This window comes from Gouania willdenowi, chromosome 5, assembly GCF_900634775.1.
Source record: "Gouania willdenowi chromosome 5, fGouWil2.1, whole genome shotgun sequence".
Classification (NCBI taxonomy): Eukaryota; Metazoa; Chordata; class Actinopteri; order Blenniiformes; family Gobiesocidae; genus Gouania; species Gouania willdenowi.
The window spans coordinates 15,103,728-15,124,181 of record NC_041048.1 but is presented as its reverse complement, the minus strand read 5'-3'; the positions used below and the strand labels follow the sequence as shown (position 1 = coordinate 15,124,181).

Here is a 20,454-nt window from a genome sequence, read left to right as displayed (position 1 = left end):
CTCGAAAAGGTTGTGCTCTACTGTGCATTATTATAGTTACCTAAGACAATTGAAAAAAAAAAAAAAAAGATAAATAAAAATGTATACTGCGTGTTTAAAATGTTTTTAACATCACGAACATAAAAACACAACAATTAATAAATAGTTATATTTAGCAAATCAAAGCACAACATAGTAGAAAATATTATCTTCAAGTTTTTAAGACAAACAAATAAATAAAAAATTGTAAGAAAAACTAATGGTAACATCTACGGATAATCCAATGTAAATATTTGAAGTTAAACCTATATTCCCTTATATGTGATTATTTATCGATTGCTATGAAAAGATGCCCTTATTTGTAAATTCATCAAAAGCAGATAATTGGACATAACGTGATCCCCCCCCCCCCCCCCGCTTAAAAAAAAATGGTCTCCGATACTACCACGAGTTGTGGAGTAGCTTTAAGTTGTATACAAAATTGTTTTTAACATCAAACATAGAGATTTTTTTTTTTATATAGAGATTTAAACATTTAACAAATATTTTGATGTGTATCTGCTGAATGAGCTTGTGTACGTTGCCACATAAGGGGGAAAAAAATGTAAAATATAAAATAAAAAAACTAAATTAAATATTGAAAAACCCTCGCACAGGCTATTTGAGGGTAGCCATTACCAGTTGTAGAAATAAACACAATAGCTGTTTAGCCGCCTTAATTCTGTTTTACACCTAAACAATGTGCTAAAGTAAACTGACGGGAATCCACCGTGTGTGGCAACCCATGACGTCGGCGCATGCGCAATCAACGCAAGCTCTACGCACGGTTTGAGGACTCAAACTCCTCCAAATTGATTTCCTATCGAAACACAAGTTAAGTATTATTACAGTAATTCGCGTAATAACGGTCCACGGTATGTTCTAGTTAATGAACGTAGGTTTACATCCTGCACTGCGGTGAAACATGCTTTGTAGCTGCTACAAGTTTGTAAACAGCGAATGAACGTTGTTTTTTTTTTTGTTTTTTTTTAGTTGTTTACTGGAGCGCTTTGAAGAAGAATCTTCGTCAAATTCCTGGTTTTTATTCAACGAAAATAAAATGGCTGCAGAGGAGAAAGGTCGGTGTCCTTCAGTCAGTAAGTGCACACAGTAACTATAGTAACGATTTCAAATCAATTACTTTAGTAACGAGGGGTGTATATATATATATATTATATATATTATATATATATATATAATATATAAATTCAAGAAGAAATAGCATATGCCTATATAATATATTAATAAGAAATACTACAATGACCTGATCGACCATTCTTGATTGTAAAATGATCCGATTTACTGCTTAACACAAACTATGTAATAATGTAACTAGAATAATTCACTGTGCAAAACAGGTTTTAATTCATATTTGATGTGTTTAGAAAGGACTGTCCCTACTATGATTACTTTGTAACTGTATTAGTTATTATTTATTGATGAGAAACATTGTTTAATGATATCAAACTTTTTACCACACTTGAAAAACCCACTTCCATGGCTCCTGTGAATATGTGTCCTTATAATAAGAATTGTATGTGCTACATATGAATTATGTCTCAATGGCCCTGTTTGTTTACTACATAGGAACAGTTAAATTAGCGCTCAAGCTTTGTTATGAAACTCATTGAATCAATGTTGCACCTTTTTAAATACTTCATCTCATTACATAAACTACAGTTATCTATTCACACAGCAGTCATACTGTGGGAATCTGCTGCCAATCTACCCACAACAGCCACATAACTTTAGTACTCCAGAGCAGGGGTTCTCAACCTTGGGGTCAGGTCCCCATTTGTGGTCACGAGACACAGGGAGGGGGTCACCAGATGCTTTCAAGAAACCAGGAATGGTTTTTTGAATAATTTGAGCCCATTTTTACTTGTTTTTTACCTTTTTATGCAACGACCCCAAACGTGCCATATTTTAAGATATTTTTTATCGCTTTTTCTTGCCATATTTTTGCCCCTTTTAATGCATTTTTGCCACATTACTCCCATTTCTGCCACTTCTCCATCAAATTCAAAAGCCGTTTCTGCACAATTTTTCCACTTTCAAGACATTGTCGGCACTTATGAACCCTTTCCACCACTTTTCCCACCTAACGTTGCATATGTTGACACCTCATTGTCACTTTTAACCTATTATCACTATATTTCATGTTTATTTTTTGCAAATTTAACCACATTCACGATTTGCCAGTTCAAACTAATTATTCCTACATTTTAAATGACATTACCCAGGCCATCCCCCGATTTCTGCTACTTTTAAGCCAATATTGACATTTTGAACCCTATTCACCACTTTTTCTGTCTGTTTTTGGCCACTCTAATTTGCAACTTTTAACCAATTTCTGTGGTATTTAAAATCCCATTTCACCAACTTTTCCACCATTCTTGGTCACTTTTAACCCATTTTATATCTGATTAAAACAAGGATTTACATCTTTAAGATGACTGTATACTAATGGCATAGATAATAATAAACTTCCTGGATAACAGTGGATATTAATAAGATAAATAAATGTGTTTATCACAGATTCATAGAACAATGGACCATCATTTTGCTGACTTTATGGATGGGCCCCAAAAATCTCTCCCCTTTATTCCCCCTTATAGATGGCCCTGTGTCCACATGACTGTTCTTCTATGTTCATGTCTGTGTTCAACCATCTTCAGATACAGTGGGGGTCCCCGGTCTCTGGAACCTTTATTATTTTGGGGTCGCGGGCTGAAAAGTTTGAGAAGTACCGCTAGATGCCCTGTCATCTGAACCTCAATCTGTGCTCAATGGTGTAAGACTAAAAAAAAAAAAGCTCAGTTGGGGGGTTAAAGGGACCTTCCTCTGGCCTGTGATCTTTTCAAATCAATTATTAACACAATGTACACACTTTTAGTCACTGTCTGGTCAGGGTTTAGTGACTTCCACTTTAGAGCTGGAAAACACACAGCGAGCTTCAACTGGCTTTTTATTCTGTTTACAGCCTTAACAGGTAGGTGGTCTTTAGTGGTCATTTTAAACAGTGTTAATGTGACTGAATATTGATTAGAATGCAGAAAATTGTTTTCAACTAATGTGACATTCATGAGTTATACTAAGATAAATTGGATTAGAAGTAAGTAATGCATAGTTAAAATTTCCATCTGGGTTAAATACAACAATCTTTTTCCTACATATGCAAATATGTAGGAAAATTTCACTATAAAGACATTTTGGATTTAACCTTCTCTGCTCCTTTCCATACCGTATGTATTTTATATTTTGGTAAACATGTTTTCTAGAGTCTTTACTTCCAGGGACATCTTCTGTTTCCTTTTTTGTGTTCCAGAAAATTTCCTCCAATACAACTTCTGATGGCCCGCGTTCTTTCCCTTTTCCGACTTCAGCCATTTCTGGCACTCGTCGGTCGAAGAAAAGTCGGACTTTGCAAAATGTCAATGGACTCACGGGCACGTCAAGTGTTTGCATCTGCACTGGAAGCTGTGCAGCCCGACACTGTGGTCCACCGAAGCATAGAGAGGCACAAGGATGACGTCTTAATCGATGGCCACAAATACACACTTAAACACAACCTGCACTTGGTGGGATTCGGAAAAGCTGTGTTGGGAATGGCGGCAGAGGTAGAGAGGATTATGGGCGATCACTTGGTCAGAGGAGTCATAAGCGTGCCACGTGGGATTCAGGAGACATTACAGCAGCATGGAAAAGAGTAAGCGGAAACATTTCGGTATCAGTTAAAGATTGAAGAACATTAATTAGATTTATGTATACCTGTCAGTTTTCTATTACTCAAGAGCTATTGTTACAAACATTGGTGATTTCGTCTGTAATACATATGCACTTACAGTATATTTTCTTAGTTATTATTTTGTTAATGATGAATGGCACATGTGATGTATTTGAACTTTAGAGTTTTTGTTGTTGCATGTACAGTGTTTGCAGATATCAGCATATCAATGTCCAAACAATTACCTTTTTCTTTCTTTTTAATAATTGGAATGAATCATATTTACACAAAACTGGGCTTTAATACTCCAAACAACAGGCTGTAGTGACTTCCAATACATTTCCAGATAATAGATTTTCCAAGAAAAAATATGTGTATCGTCTACAGCAGGGGTCACCAACCTTTCTGAAACTGTGAGCTACTCCGTAGGTACTATATAGTCCAAAGGGTTACCAGTTAGGTAAGCACTTAAATACTAAACGTTCACGGTTCGACTTTAATTAGAGAGTGACATCATAAGTTAGGCTAGTAGTAACTTAAAAAGGTCAGGAAAAGTTTTTAAGTTTCAACATGCACACTTTATTTCTCTCTAATTTGTGCAATTGTTCTTTCATTACAGTCATAGAAAAATATCACCTAACAAATGACTTTTAACTAATCTTATAACATGCAACATTTGTAAATGTAACATTTATGAAAATCCACATTGCTTTTTAAAAAATATATCTTATGTCATATTATATATAACATACTACTGACCATACTCCAGATCTGCAACACTTAAAAACATTTGTCACAATGTTTTAGTGAAACAGGGACTAAAGATGAGAAATAGTCTTCTGGCTAAATCTGGTACATTTTCTGTATTGATATTAATGTACACTGTCCCTGTTAAATAAACCAATAAATACAAATCAAATAAACATTTAAAGAGGGTAGGGCTGGGTATCACCAGGTACCTCCTGATACGATACTATCGCGATATTTTGCCCACAATAACGATATCACGATTCTGCGATAATCGATATATTGCAAGACATTTTACCCACGATACCTGTGTCACTGAAGAAATTCTGATTTTATTGACTGTAAGAATTACAAAACATTGTCAGTCAATTTCACATGAATGACAGCCAAGTAAAACTAAGTGTATACTACACAGTGGCTCTTCTTAACACACACTGACCACAACTAGTCCAATGCCCTTGTGTTATGTTTAAGTCTTTAAGGGAAGACTGATACAAAATAATGCTTCACCAAAATATTGTTAATGATGTTTTCACAAATTAACTTTAAATCATTAAAAACAAAAATTAATGCAGAAAAAACTCATTTCAGGGCTAGTATTAGCAACTTCTATGTAAACATGGACACATACAGTAACAGTGCTGCTTAACAAGCAGAATTAACTTGTTTTATGAAAACTGGAAACTAGACTAGTGACGAGAGCTCCTGAGGGCACCTCACAAGGTCCATGCAGGCCACCTGGAGCCCTCAGGCACTGGTGACCCCTAATCTACAGTCTTGTCTATATGCAACAAAGTTCTACATGTGGGTCTATGTCAGAGTTCTATATATATAATGTATTCAATCTTAATCTTGATGTCTTTCTACCATCACAGCCATCTGCTGCTCAACAAAAACAGTTGCATCAAAGTAATGGAGGGAGCTAAAAACAACTTGCCTGATGCTGATGCAATGAAAGCAGCACAGGAGATCCAGCAGTTAGCAAGTGAACTGACTGAGAAAGACCTGCTACTGGTACTCATTTCAGGTAAAACAGCAGATAATTTCTTTCATAGGAAATATCGTTTTCTTTACCATGACATGGTTCACACTTGGTGCCTCATCTACCTCCAGGTGGTGGTTCTGCACTTTTACCTGCACCAATCCCACCAATCACATTAGAGGAAAAAGCAGATGTTACCCGCAGACTGGCAGCTGCTGGTGCAACTATTCAGGAGCTTAATACTGTACGACGTGCACTTTCCTCTTTGAAAGGTGGTGGACTTGTGCGCCATGCTCAGCCTGCACAGGTAACTGATGGTAACGCATTTGCTCACTTTCTATTTGGAAAAAAAAGCCTTTTCAGCTTACAATAACACTCTTAATTTAATCCTAGGTGGTTGCACTGATACTGTCAGATGTGATTGGTGATCCACTTGACCTGATAGCCAGTGGCCCAACAGTATATTCTGAGGTGAGGTTCAAGGAAACTTTGTGCATCCTTGAACGCTACAATTTCTTGAACTCTTTACCAGATTCCGTAAAGGATGTCTTTGCAATACCTGACCATCATTGGAAAAAGAATAAAGGCCCTTCTCGGTCATCTGAAAACATAGTTAATGTAGTAATTGGCTCCAACAGTCTGGCCCTGAAATGTGCTAGCCGCCGGGCTAGAGAGCTGGGTTTCCGACCTGTGGTGCTTTCACCAGGAGTATGTGGCAATGTTAAAGATGTCGCCAGGCTTTACGGTTTGATTGCCCACTTTGCTAGTTTTCAAGATGAAGCTCCTCCTGAGATATCTGCTGAACTGCTGAAACTAGGACCTTTGGTGGGTGTCGAGAGCTGGGACTTGCACCGTACCATGCAAGTATTGGATGAAGCACGCGCAGAGGGATGGGGAGCCACATGTCTGTTAGCTGGAGGTGAACCCACTGTGGAACTAACAGGCAAAGGTCGAGGGGGTCGAAACCAGGAGCTGGCTATGAGAGTGGCTGTCGAGTTGAAAACTCAGAAACTCCCACCAAGAGGTCCTGTCTTTTTAAGCGGTGGCACTGACGGTCAGGACGGACCCACTGAGGCCGCGGGCGCCGTCACTGATGGTGGTTTGTGGAATGAAGCTCAGGCACAGGGGCTGGACATTAACAAGTTCCTTGAAAATAATGATTCTCACACGTTTTTCTCTCAACTCTCTGATGGGAAACATTTACTTGTACCTGGCCAAACCTGTACAAATGTAATGGATGTGCATCTGCTGCTTATTCCAACAGTCCCTATTACCGTTAAAGCTGCACAACTTGAATCTTGAACTATGACAGAGGGGCATGGCTGAATTCGAACCATAAATACCGCCCCCAACTCTGATAATCCCTCCCAGTCTCCTCCTCTCTGGAAATGCACGAAATCGCGTACGAGAGCTGATTGTGCACTACCGGTAAAACACGTCACCACGCAAAAGGAGGCACACAAAATATAGGAAAATGAAACATTAGATTACCTGTCTTGAAGGAAAACAGCCACTTGCACATCCAAAGTTAGTCCAAGACTGAAAACAAGTTCACACCGTGCACGCGCTTCACTCTATATCGTGGCAGCCAATGAGGAGGCTCCTTTGTGGGCTCTGCTCACCACTCCTTTCTCTAAATACTGTGATCGGAGCTGGAGGGGGTGACCGCCAAGATTTTGTCTTCCGGGGTTTTATTAACTAAAGTACATAATTATAAGGCACAGAAAGCACGCAGGCATACAATTTTTTCCAGAAATGATTAGCTTTACAATATACTATGTGATGCTAATGAGAATCTTTTTCATTTAGAGAAAATAATTTGAGTGCTTCAGCTTTAAATTGTTAGCAGCTCAAAAAACTGCTTTTCTTTAGATTTATAAGTACTTGCTCCTGACATTCAGTCAAGCAGCAGAACCAAAAGAAGAGTGGCCAGAGAGAGAACAAGTTTTTTATAAGAGCTTTTAAACTGATATTGAGTCAATTTGTTCTCTGGTACAACATTCTTATGAACATTCTCTGATTAACTGAGTTGAATTGGATCTCTGAATAAACTCTCTAACCAAGGCATGGTTTCCTCACTTCTTTCCAGTGATGTGATACATACAGCTTTTATATTACTGACCTACTAGTGCAGTTCCATTATTTACTGATTTATACTAATCATCACGTATCTTCGAGTGCACTATGCAGTGGCCTGTCAATCCAAGGAGGTTACGGAGGTGCTAATAACACCAGTTATCCATCTATCACTGCCCCTGTATAGGTCTGGCTGTACAGTCCAAATATTTTGACTCCCATACCAGCCAACTGGCACCATTTTCTGTTGAGTCCAGAACTCAACAATGATGTTTACCATTAGAAGGGCTGTGATTATTAGCAGCAGTGGTTAAATCTTTTTATTAGTATAACAATTATTTAGGAATACCAACTAGACAAGTAAATTCTGCACTACTGTCATCACTTCAGTTTCAATTAATAACAACTGTGTATTCACCGTCCAATGGTTAAAGTATGTTTTTAAGTCACAAACTGAACTGAGATGTCCAACTATCATCCCTACGTCTGTATCTGTTTTTTTTTTATACTTTAAGACAGGGATGTCAATGCCCATGTGGCAGAATTAGTCCGCCAAAACATCTACAACCATATAGGAACAATATGCTATCAGACCATATATGAATGATTCTAGGAAACATGTGAAGCCTCAGTACAGCAGTATTGCAGCGCTAGGAACAGCTAAGATACTGAAGAACCCTCAGACTCCCAGACCTCTGGTAGACCACCCAAGCTTGAGGGAGAAAAATCTCTCTAACAGGGTAAGAGAAGGAGACTTATATTTTGAGACGATAGATCCAGGCTGACTTTTGCATTTGTCTTTTATGTTTGTGAAATAAAAAGCAGAAAAGTAATGAACAGCAGATCTTTTAATAATAACTGCACACATTCCTATCACTTCCCTCTTCACTCACACTGTTGGCTTTCAGACTAAATTCATCTATTGACATTTTTAAATCTGTGGAGTTCATTTTACTCCTACTCACTAAATGCAGCATTTCTCCAGGCAAGTACAATTATACTTGTATCATATAGGATCATAAGCTTAAAATTCAATCAGCCATTATAAAATACACAACCTATCTACACAGGCTTGAAAATGTTCAACGTGTGTTAAAAACCAAACAATTAGAAAGTAAAATCCAGAATGCCATTCTGTTTTGGGGATCAAAGCAAAGAAGTCACGTTATGACAGTGACTGGTAAAATACCAAAAAGGTTTTTTAAAGAACAAAAAGTCTGAAGAGGCCATCACCGTAGTAACGAATGATAACACACTCAAAAACCCCAGAGATCTTCTGGTGCTTCAGAATTTTCAGTTCTCTCTGGGTTTGGACTTTTGTCATTTTATTCTTGATGGGTCTCAGAATGTTTCCAGCTTGACTTTTCCTATAAGACAATGGAAAACAGTTATTAAATCAATCCATATTTAGGATTTGTCTCTAAATTATTGTCATCACTTAAATGAACCCAGTAGTAGTCCAGTTTGCTTTTTTGGAGACTATATCTGTTCAGATTTAATAACAAGATTAGGTAGAGCCAATGCTAGTAATCATCATTATGTTATTATTCTTAATAATAAGAAAACAAACTAAAAAGTGTATCTTTACACATTAATAAAAACATAAAGGTAGGTCTAAAACCCAAACGTATACAGTGGGTCAGCAGTAGGGGTAGTGGGGTGTGGGGAAAGAAACTGGAACATTTGATTAATCTTAATTTTATTATTGACGACTATGAATTGATTCTTAACCCCCCCAGCCCAAAAAAAAAAAAACCAAAAAAACGCGATTTTTACATTTTTTTTTTAAAATTGTAATACGAACCAGGCAAGTCCTCCTTATTTCATTAATTTCAGTTACACTATACAATATTTTAGGTATTTAGTGTTGCTCAAAGGAGAAGTCAAATAATTTTGAATGATGTTAAATGAAAATATAAAATCGGCAATAATAAATTTAAAAAATCCAATCGATAACTGTTAATAACCGTAAATAGGTTTGTAATGGAATCGAGACCCGAACAATCATAATACAAACCGGGAAATGGGGCTGATTACCCACCCGTAGTCAGCAGTCTCTCATAGCACATATGGACACCTACCATGCACTGAGGTGAGGAGCTGTATCAGGGGGTTCCTCCGTTCTGGCCGCTCCCTAGACCATCAACACAGTTGTCAGCTGTTATAGTTCAGGGACAACACGCAAACAGTATCTGGCAAGGAGGAAACCACTCACCTTGTCGATAATACATATCATTAACTGTATCCCATAGATTTCCATGCAAAGTGGATGGCGATAAGGCTGAAGATCAACCAGCTCAGGAGGATTTTGAAGATGGAGACTCTCATGTCATTGGCGAGCCAGTCGGTGACAAACTCCGAAAAAAACGACAGGCAGCCATCGGCAATACGGGATAAGAACTCAAAGTCCCACAAGTCGTCCATGGTGATAAATATCCCAGCTAACTGCGTCCCGATCCTGAATAAAGCTCATTTATAAAGCAGCACTTGGGCTCAATATCACTGTAAACCTGCCATGTTATGTTTGTGGGCACAAACGTCAACTCTCCGGATATGACGTAACACGTATAAAATTACGCCATTACGCTTCGAGCGCACCGCACATCTAACAATCAATTTTAACAAACTAACACATATGCAAGCAAAAGTATTTTGATCTGATTAAGAGTTTTTAAAAAAAGAAACTACAAAAGTTTGAAATGTAAAAGTACAACTTCAGAGTGCTCCACAGAACTCATTTGAAGGCATCTTTATTATTACGACTTTATTCTAGTTTTACTATGGCTTTATTCCATTGACTTAATATCTGAATAAAAACATTTTTTTTTTGTGATATTACGATTTTATTCTTAAAGTATTGTTTTTTTTTTTTTTTTAATCGATGTAGCTCTAACATGTCGTCGTGCAGAGCAAATGAAATAAATTTATTCTGCTACCTCAGGGTAGCAACTAATAATTAATTAAATCAACCTATAATTATATATATATATATATATATATATATATATATTAGTTACAAATGACAATCATAATCTGTTGCTTTAGATTGTGGGGTAAGGAAAATGTGAAACATCTTATGATGGATTGTTCGAAATATTTATGTGAGCAATAATATACTATATATAATGAATATACATGCCTTTAAAACAAAAACACGATTCATTTTCATTTGCTTTTCTTTTTTTCTAAACATAAACAAAATCTACGAATTATAGTTTACGTTGTGACGTTGTGGAAGGGCGGGTCTAATCAGATGAACGTGCGCTCTGATTGGTTCTGTCGTGCTGTCAGCAAAGGACCCGGATGTTTGCGGTATGGTAAATTTGTTTAGTGGAATCTATGACAGCTTGGTTTGTAAACAGGCTTCAGCCGAAAGTTAACGACGCTCTCAGTGACGTCTCCACGTTACAAAGCCGTAAGTGACACTGCCTTGGCCTTAATCGGCCTTAATTCTAACCGAACTATATTAGCTGTGTTTACTCGGTTAAAACGAGGCCATGGAGGAAAGATGCTTATTATAGTCGCTTGCTAGCAGCTGTGCTAGCCCTATCTGTAAAGTCGTCAGTCACTCAATGAGATGCAGGCAGAAAACACACCGCTATCACTTTGTTGAGGGTTGGCGCTTTTGTCACGGTGTCTGTCGGTTAGCAGGAATGCTAATCTAAATCGTGAACCCGAGGCAGCTCGTTTTAATAGTGTGATCTCGTGGTTTAGCCGGTGTTTTGCTGGGAGCCGCAGGCAGGTTCAAATCCCTCATCCTGAGTGGCGTTTCAGAGTTGTAGCCCTCCTTCTGAATCATGTGATTTGACTCCCTAATCAGAAGGATTACCCGCGGTTATAAATGCCTTCACATATAGAGTGTTTCCACTCCAATATCACTGTTGTAAGACTGTTACCTGTCCTTCACATCGCAGAGATTGGGATGATATCATGGAGAAAGAAGACCATCAACAGGGAGAAGAACAGGAAGTGAAGATTTGTGATTCATCATCTGGTATGTATACATTAGATTACATCACAAACTGCCTCTTTTATCTTCTTTAATCTCTCTATAACTAATGCATTTACACTGCAGCATTTAAAAAAATTGAATCTGTAGTTACATCTACATTCCATAACAATAGGTTAATAGAAAACTTCATACGAAAAAGTTGTATCATATGACTAAGAATGTATACAATTACCCTATTCTTATAAGTTGTATAACCGACCCATTCATAGATGAGTACCAGTATATTTTCCACCCAATAACTTCAATACCAACACACCCTGATTTAAATCTTGAACACACAACTCTTTAAAGTGAACTCGCCTGTTGATCCACTAAGCCAGGGGTGTGCAACCTGTGGCTCTGGAGCCTCATGTGGCTCTTTGACTCTTTTACAATGGCTCCCTATAGCTTTCAAAAAATATTTAAAATAAATAATTATTTTCTTACAGAGGGTATTAATGATTAATGATTTTGACACCAAATAAAATCACAATATAATGATTTGTCAACCTAAAAATAAATCACATTGTGCACAAACTCAGCCACCTTCCTACTTCACCTCCTGAAACATCTCCTGCACCTGTGGCTAACCTTAAATTTTAAATCCCTGGTAAGATAACTCAATCAACTAAACGACTATTCTGGAAGTAAATATACATTTTAATTGTGTGGGTGCAGATTAATTTAACTGCCAATATGCATGGTTTCTATGTGGCAAGAAATTAGCAATTAGCATGAGTTGACTGACATTGTGTTATCAAATTCAAGCAATTTTTTTTTTTTTTTAAGCCCTTCAAATACATAATCTAAAAAAATATTCTTTACATAACATTATTCCATATAATTTTAACTGTATAGAATTTTTACACTATGTTGTCTTCATTAAAAAGGTATTTTTTTGGTCCGGAAGGACTTTAATCTAGGTGAGATGAGGCAAAATGGCTCTTTTGAGAGGAAAGGTTGCAGACTCCTGCACTAAGCAGTCAAGTGATTTTCACAAAACAGAAGGTCAGAAACAATTAAAGGATAGTAAAAAAAAAAAAAAAAAAAAAAAAAAAGTAAAGATTTGAATTTGTAAAAGAGTGCAACAGAAAATAAAATAAAAATTAAGATAGGGATTTTGTTTTTCCTTTTTAAACCTTGTTGTTGTGTCACTTGTTGGGTAGCTGTAGAGCAGCTGTAGTGTGTTGTCATGTCACAAACAGAGATATGGGTTCTAGTTAAATGAACCAGAGTGGGCCATCATGCTAGGTTTACAATGACTTAACAGGTGCAACTGTAGATTTAAAGAAAAAGAAAATCTTTGGACTTAAGTTTCAGTTTGGACAAATAAATACACCCCCAAAGCAAAGTCCAGTACAGTATTTGCCATTCAGTTATCCTGTCAGCCTTCCTGACCTGTACAGTGATACAATGATTTACATACGAGAAACACCAGTAGAGTGGTTTCATATTGTGGAAGCACATACAATTCTAAGTATTTAAATATCCATAACCATTAATGTATATGCATAAAAGTATGTAAAAATGCCAAAATTGTGTAACAGGCATTAAGTTAAATCTTGTAAATAATTTCATTTTTCTATGCTCCAGAAGTTGAAACATCATGTCCAAATCCCGATAAATAGAGCACAAGATTTAGCGTTATATTTGTGTTCAGTTTTAAAGTTAAATAGGTATTTATTTTTTTTATTTTTTTTTTAAATGTTTTCTTTTTTTCAGCAGAAACCTTGGCCACTTCTCTTTCCCTTTTGGGTAACCACATGTTTCCGGATTCAGTGCAAAGAAATGACTCTTCAGATTCACAATTGTCAGATCTTGCAGCTGCAGTGGAACCCTGTTTAAAATCAGAACCTAGTGACCATGTGACAAGGCGTGAGAACGAGGGACCAGAAAACGGTGTTCCTACCCAGCCAGCTGACACAGAGCCTGAGGATGCTGACGTTGAAAATGAACAAAGTGACTCTGGGGACTTTGTTGCTGAGATGCTGGCTAAGGCCAAGCTGGAGGAACAAGGTATAGGGCTGAAGGGCAGATCCTCGCCCTTGTTGGAGGCTGGAAACGATGAATCTCCTGCTCTCATGTCCCACCGTGATGAAGACGTCACAGCGGAAAGCTGGCGACAGCATAGGAAGCACGTTTTTGTGCTCAGTGAAGCTGGAAAACCCATTTACTCCCGATATGGGAGTGAAGAGGCTCTTTCATCCACAATGGGAGTTATGATGGCGCTGGTGTCCTTTGTTCAAAGTGGGGATAATGTCATCCGCTCGGTGTACTCGGGTAAGAGCGTCAACACTCTGTGACAAGTCAAATAACAGATTTTTTTCAATGTAGTTGTGATAACTGATCAAATGATTTTTCTCAAATACATTTTTTTAAATTGTTCTAAATCACAAACAAAGGTAGTGTTTGAAATGGCATATTAACCAATGTATTACTGATACAGTCTGACATCAAAATTATTACTATGTAGTGCGTTAGATAGTATAGAAAGATTAGGTACGCAAGAAATACTCGGATGTATACTATATAATGTATGTATACTCATACTTGGGAGTGGTGGCCTAGTGGTTAAGGACGCTGGGCTTGTAATCGGAGGTGTTGAGCAAGTCCCTTAACCCCGAACTGCTCCCCAGGCGCCGCAAAAAATGGCTGCCCACTGCTCCTCAGTGATGGGTTAAATGCAGAGGATAAATTCCATTAATGTAATAACATTACATGGCCAAAAATTGGGGCGAAAGCCCCGATTTAATCTTTAATCTTTAATACTGAACCACCCCAGCGGAATGTAAAATTGTCTTGGGACTAAACTAAAAACAAAAAAAATCAAACATCCCCTTTTCAAAACTAAAGCATCTCTTGTTTCTCATTTGTTTTTTAATGCTTTTGTAAATAGAGCTCTTGTTTTGAAGTTAACCAGAATTTTGTCAGTAGCACAATGGCGGGTGTCCGAAAATCTCTTTCTGCGTGTTTTATGGATCAAATGACCTCATGTTGATATTCCACTTGAGCACTTTTTTGCTTAAAATGTTTTCAGAAATTTTAAAGGTGGAGAATCAACAGATATTTAGTCAGTGTGCTTCAGGTTTTTGTTGTTGTAGATGTGAAATGCATCTTGGGAAACTTGGAAGTATACTTCAGTGGGAACGGTTATCATCCTAATCATACAAACGGAGCTGGGCGATATATCGGGATTCAAGATATAACAAGTTTTTTTATTTTGGCGATATAGAAAAACACAATATTGCCTATATCTATATCTATATATATATATAGATAAATATATATATTTTATAGCTGATTTTGTTTTAAAACACTTGTTTTAGGAGTCGCTGCTTCTCAGAACTACATGAGAAGCACAGTTAGATGGATTTCTGAGTGCATTCTAACCCAGATCTTCCCCTAAACAAGCCACACTATAGAACTCACTCACATGTGCTGTCCAATATGGGAACATATTGTGCTACTGTTTGTTAATAAACGCCTGTGTGGCATTTTGCATCAGCAAATTTTAACCCTGAATTGACTTTCTGGTCAGACTTAATTTGAATTAAAATTATTGAGTTTTATCGTATATCGCCATTTTGACAAAAAATATAGAGATGTGAGTTTTGGACGCCCACTAGTATATACTGTGTTAGTATACAATTTCGAACACAGCCAAGGTCATTCAAGGTGAACTTCCTGTCATTTTCTGAGACAAACTACAAAGTCTAACACATGCTGTTTGTGTTGTTGTTCAGACGGCCACACGGTGGTGTTCTTGCAGAAAGGACCCCTGGTGCTGGTGTGCGTGTCCAGCAGTCGTCAGTCGGAGCAGCAGCTGCGTGGAGAGCTCCTCTACGTCTACTACCAGATCATCAGCATGCTAACACAGGCCAGCATATCGCGCATCTTTGAACATAAGAAGAACTACGACCTGCGGAGGCTCCTGGCGGGCTCTGAGAAGATCCTGGACGGACTTCTGAACCTGGTGGATTCTGACCCGAGCTTCCTGCTGGCAGCCGTGCACTGCCTGCCTCTGACCTGCTCTCTCAGGGACTCCCTCAGCCAAATCCTGCAGAAAGCCATCACACCCAATCTGGTTTTCTCCATCCTCATCGCTAAGAACCAGCTGCTCACCATCGTCCAGGAAAAGACGGTCATTGAGGACACGAGGCTGGAGCCGGCCGACGTTCACCTCCTCCTCAACCTCATCGGCGCCTCCTCTGCGTTTCAGGCTGGGGAGATCTGGACTCCTATATGTCTGCCCCTCTTTAACCCTGACTGTTACTTTTATGCATACATTTCCTACCTGGACCCTCCGGACTGCACCGTGTGTTTGCTGCTGCTCTCTACAGACAAGGAGGCTTTTTACGCCGTGGCTGAGTGCAAGAGGAAGATCGAGGAGGCCATGGTGACCCAGAAGTCACTGAGCCTCATTGCAAAAGCTCAGTCGTACAGCGTGAGCCAGGTGGGCGTCTCAGACCTCAGGCACTTCATGTACAAGCCCTTTGACGTGCCAGACCACTATCGTCAGCTCTCCCAATTCACCAGGTGTGTGCTCGCTATGAGTTTGTTCAAGGGTCTTTCAGAATTTCATGTGTTACCACTTTCACCTCTGATCAGAAATATAACTGCATGGTACAACAGCTGATAAAAAAAGAAGAAATGTAACAAATAAAAATAAACTTTAATATATTGACTGGTAGTTTTAGTCAAATATGCCAAATCTGGCTCTTTGGAGCATCCAATTCTTATTTGCAGGGGCTCACTGTTTGCCCTGTGCTTATATCGTGTGATTGCAGTAATTTTTAATGTTAACAGTTGAAAAAACTCAAAATCAAACAATATTTCCCTTAATTTCCCAAAATCAAGGAAATTTAAAGTGAAGATCTTGTTGGGACTGATATCCAAGGGCGGACTGGTGTAAGGGGACACCGAGGATTTTCCCGGTGGGCCGCTGGGTCGGGCCATGAGAAAGAGAAAAAGAAAGGGGGAATAAACATACCTGTCAAGTATCCCGTTTTGGGCAGGAAACCTGTATTTTACCCTCCAACTAAAATGAGTTTGACACCCCCGTCTTAGAGCGTGCATGTGAAGTCAGGAGCTAGGATTAGTTTTCTGAATTCTATCTATGTTCAAGTAATTTACGTTGCTACTATTATTTCAAACTCTTCTTCATATTTTTGGTGTTCAGCCTCTTGTTGTTTTTTCTCTGTTAATTGCGTTTAGCCCAGAGATGGAGGCCCCATACAGCAGCGAGGAGGAGAAGATGAGACTCCTGGATCTTTATCGCTACATGCACAGCCGCATCCACAGCACCTCACGACCACTGAAGCTCATCTACCACGTGGCAGAGAGAGAAACACTGCTTGCATGGGTATGTGGCATATTTTTATAGGTTCAAACCAGAAGGAAAACATATCACATACACATACCACACGTTACCCCCAATGATGTGTGTGCGTGCGTATTAATTCCATAATTTATTTACATGATTTTTTCAATTCAACTTTATTTATATAGTGCAAATTACAACAAAGTCATCTCAAAGCGCTTAACAAAAAATAGTTCATAGTAAGAAACAACAAACCCAACAAGATTCACATGAACAAGCATTTAGCGACAGTGGATAGAAAAAACTCCACTGAAATGTCACAATTTTTTTAATCTATTTTGTGTGGAAATGAAAGTCCTCATTACAAATTAACCCTCCTAATACCCTTGGGGTCAGTTTGACCCCATTCAATGTTTAGCATTCAAAAACTAGTAGTATTTTATTTTTGCTTCATAATTCATGATGTTTCCTACTTTGATGGGTACAATTGATTGAGCATAAAATGATCACAATGATGCTTTTTCAATGTGCTGAAAACATACAGACCCTTTCCAAAAAATTGGAATATCATGGAAAAGTTGTTTAATTTCTATAATTCCATTCATTAAGTTAAACTTTGATAGATTATAGATTCAGGGCCCACTATTTAAACGATTTCAAGTATTTATTTGTTTTTTGTTTTTTTGTTTTTTTACATAATTTGGGCTTCCAGCTCATAAAACCCACAAAAACAGGAATTCAAAAAATTTGAATACTGTGAAAAAATCACCATTTCACCAATCACCCAAGCTGCTTGAGGTCCAGTGTGAAATATCTAGTCAGTCATGATTTGGGGTGCAATTTTCTGTTCTGTTCCTCACCCGTCTTCCTCCAAACCCTTGGACCTTGATTCCCGAATGAAAGGCACACTTTACTTTCATCAGAAAAGAGGACCTTTGATCACTGGCCAACAGTCCAGTCCTTCTTCTCCTCTTTTTTCCTGCAAAAACTGAAAAGTAAATGGTGATTTCTTCACAGTATTCTAATTTTTTGAATTCCTGTTTTATCTTAAAAAAGGAACTCTGAACAATTATTTTTAAATACATTTTTAAATCTTTCTGAGTTCCACCTGCATTGTGCGCCTGTACCTCTACGGATGCATGTACCCGTGTTTGGAACCCCTGCCATAGAACAAGGGTTTTACAGATTGCATGATGTTGTGTCCTTATCTCCTTCTCTGTAGGTCACCAGTAAATTTGAGCTATATACCTGCTTCAGTCCACTGGTGACAAAGGCCTGTGCCATCACCGCCATCACTAAGCTTCTAAGATGGATAAAAAAGGAGGAGGATCGTCTGTTCATCAGATACCCAGCAAAGTATTCAACCACTCCAAACCCCAGCAAGAGCTCCCGGGGGGCCAAATCAGACCAGCAGGACTCCACAGATAACGGCTTCCTGTCCCTCCTATAGGACAGGAGAGTGAACACTGGCTACTTAATCATATCTTGGAAATGACTGACCTGTGTCATGTCAGTTTAGTCTGACGTGACGTGTTTTACACTATTTATGAAAGACTGAAGTGTATGAATACTTTTTCTTTTCACATGGCAGAAAAAAACAGCTCATTTCATCGCTGCTTTCAGGGACAAATCAGCATTGGGACATTTTAAAAATCTACTGTGGTAGGACAAATCTGCATTGAATGTTTTTATATTCTTTTATTACAGCAACAAGAGGAGAGAGCTGTTCTCCTGGGCGTTGTTACACAAATTTATTCTGACGCCACTGGTTACCTTTCATTGTCGTTAAACTACAAAATCTTTTCTTTCTCTTCACACAATGGCATTTTTTTACGTTGCAGAACAGGATTAACAAACTGGAAAAACTGCAGCTGGATCAAGTTTCCACCCCCCAACCAGATTTCATAGTTACCTCAACGTCATCATCACTGTTGAAAGTCATTTGACCTGAGGAAGGACAGTTCCTTGAGTTCTAAACCATATGTCGCTTTCTCAATCCAAGTCTTAACAGTATGTAATATTTGTGTAATAAACTCCAGGTTACACAAGGTTTTTTTTTTTATTTTAAAGAAAAAGTACAAACATGTTTTCTTCTACCAGCAAAATACCAAATGGTAAATAGACTTGACTTGTTTTGAGCCTTTTGTCACCACATTTACACTGAAGTGGTTGCAGCTCCATTTGTGGCATTAATCCTCCAGTGGGGGAGTAACTTTAATTTGAAGGTCTTGGCCAATCACAGTCGAACTCCACGACTACAATAGTCATAGTAATGATTATTTTAACATTTGACTTGGTGTCTGCTTTCCCCTTATTTGATATATTTATAAACAAGGTGTTCACTATTTTACACATGAGTATATTTGGTTTACAATAACCTGATAAATTGATTAACAAAGCTTTCAATTCTTGGATCAGCAAAAAAAAAGGTATGTAATAGTAGTAAAAAGTAGTAGTATGTAAACACTACTGGCGAAAACAGGGATGGCAACCCTGTGAGACAAAAGAAAATGAATAAAATATTCTATATAAACTGAACAATAGCAAAAAGATAAATGGTGTACTTGTGTAATTTTTTTTAATTTTATTTTTAACTTGCATTTGGTTTGGGTGGGCTGGATTTTAAATAGTGAAATAGCAAAGATGAGAGCTCTACCCATCGATAGGCTTCCATATATTGCTTATTACACTGCTTCTTACTGTCACCTGTGAACACACAGCACTGTTCCATTCATGAGTCCAGTATTTAGCAGAATAATCACATTTCATTTCAATAAGTCATTGAAGGACTTTTAGATAGACATTCACTTTCATTCAAACATTTAGAATTTTCAGGCAACTCTCGTCAAATGAGCTGAAAGCAGGAAAAAATTAGGTGACCATTAGGTGTAGTTCGTGACTTTCAGATCCCTCTCTCCGCCTCCCTCCCTGCTGCTCTCTTGCCCTGCCTCCAAACTTTCCTAAGTCCCTCCCTCAGAGGAGCTAACAAGCTAACGTTTGTCCGACAGCAACATCACAGTAATATAACATGCTCTGTTAAAAGCATATTACTGCAACGCTTCTCTCTCTATGTGCACACACCTCAGCAGCAGCAACAACACAGTGTCACTTACAGCAACCAAATGGAGGCTGCTGCATGCACATGAACACTTTACAACAATTACAAATCAAATATAATGTAAATCAAGCAGCAGTAATTACCTTTCAAGCAGAAAAGTCACCAATTCCATCTTCTACTCCTCCAGACCATACACTGTAAAAAAGACGCGCTACAGCTCCGGGAAAGGGGCGGGGCCTGTGAGCAACAGCTGTCAGACAGCCCATCAAACACAATCCTGGCTCTGATTGGTTCTTTTTGCTCGGTCGTGGTGCATTCTGGCAGTCTGCCAAAGGCTGCAGGAGCAGCAGGGGGGACTCAATGAGTCTGTTTTTTTTCACACAAACTACTAGTTTCATGTAAAGCTGTCCTTATATAGGGGGGTATTTTATCAGTAGAGCCAGGTTTATGGTTGAAACCTGGTTTAGCTGGCTTTTTCAGCTTGAAGCTCCCCAGCTGAGCCAAGCCAGCTGACGGTGTTTAGCTTAAGTGCACG

At 38.3% G+C, this 20,454-nt stretch overlaps 3 protein-coding genes across 8 annotated transcripts; 2 read left to right on the top strand and 1 right to left on the bottom strand.

Annotated features, from left to right (window-relative positions):
* The first annotated feature begins 816 nt into the window (after window positions 1–816).
* Window positions 817–7,437, top strand: glyctk (glycerate kinase). 4 transcript variants are annotated; one of them, XM_028448204.1, is made up of 6 exons: window positions 817–852; window positions 1,012–1,115; window positions 3,347–3,727; window positions 5,368–5,519; window positions 5,606–5,781; window positions 5,868–7,437. In XM_028448204.1, exons 3-6 carry the CDS (start codon window positions 3,372–3,374, stop codon window positions 6,774–6,776), a joined length of 1,593 nt encoding a protein of 530 aa, XP_028304005.1. In that variant the 5' UTR covers window positions 817–852; window positions 1,012–1,115; window positions 3,347–3,371; the 3' UTR covers window positions 6,777–7,437. The 4 variants fall into 4 exon arrangements, with proteins under 4 accessions (XP_028304005.1, XP_028304007.1, XP_028304006.1 ...); XM_028448206.1 differs by having other exon boundaries at window positions 820–853; window positions 1,012–1,097; XM_028448205.1 differs by lacking the exon at window positions 817–852 and adding an exon at window positions 895–913.
* A 943-nt stretch (window positions 7,438–8,380) lies between these two features.
* Window positions 8,381–10,090, bottom strand: tcta (T cell leukemia translocation altered). The gene is given in 5 exon segments (XM_028447429.1): window positions 8,381–8,917; window positions 9,632–9,660; window positions 9,662–9,684; window positions 9,766–9,794; window positions 9,796–10,090. Coding segments are annotated over 5 exon segments (426 nt in total). The 5' UTR covers window positions 9,975–10,090; the 3' UTR covers window positions 8,381–8,751.
* A 750-nt stretch (window positions 10,091–10,840) lies between these two features.
* Window positions 10,841–19,400, top strand: mon1bb (MON1 secretory trafficking family member Bb). 3 transcript variants are annotated; one of them, XM_028447874.1, is made up of 6 exons: window positions 10,841–10,965; window positions 11,465–11,544; window positions 13,264–13,821; window positions 15,285–16,077; window positions 16,756–16,903; window positions 18,084–19,400. In XM_028447874.1, exons 2-6 carry the CDS (start codon window positions 11,481–11,483, stop codon window positions 18,309–18,311), a joined length of 1,791 nt encoding a protein of 596 aa, XP_028303675.1. In that variant the 5' UTR covers window positions 10,841–10,965; window positions 11,465–11,480; the 3' UTR covers window positions 18,312–19,400. The 3 variants fall into 3 exon arrangements, with proteins under 3 accessions (XP_028303675.1, XP_028303676.1, XP_028303677.1); XM_028447875.1 differs by having other exon boundaries at window positions 13,267–13,821; window positions 18,084–18,311; XM_028447876.1 differs by lacking the exon at window positions 13,264–13,821.
* Window positions 19,401–20,454: the final 1,054 nt, after the last annotated feature.

Bases quoted from the DNA above. Each gene is read 5' to 3' on its own strand.
- mon1bb (XM_028447874.1), top strand. From the start codon at position 11,481: ATGGAGAAAGAAGACCATCAACAGGGAGAAGAACAGGAAGTGAAGATT. The intron at 16,078-16,755 runs GTGTGTGCTCGC...AATTGCGTTTAG, and splicing joins CAGCTCTCCCAATTCACCAG to CCCAGAGATGGAGGCCCCAT. The intron at 16,904-18,083 runs GTATGTGGCATA...CCTTCTCTGTAG, and splicing joins GAGAAACACTGCTTGCATGG to GTCACCAGTAAATTTGAGCT.
- glyctk (XM_028448204.1), top strand. From the start codon at position 3,372: ATGGCCCGCGTTCTTTCCCTTTTCCGACTTCAGCCATTTCTGGCACTC. The intron at 3,728-5,367 runs GTAAGCGGAAAC...CTACCATCACAG, and splicing joins TTACAGCAGCATGGAAAAGA to CCATCTGCTGCTCAACAAAA. The intron at 5,782-5,867 runs GTAACTGATGGT...ATTTAATCCTAG, and splicing joins GCCATGCTCAGCCTGCACAG to GTGGTTGCACTGATACTGTC.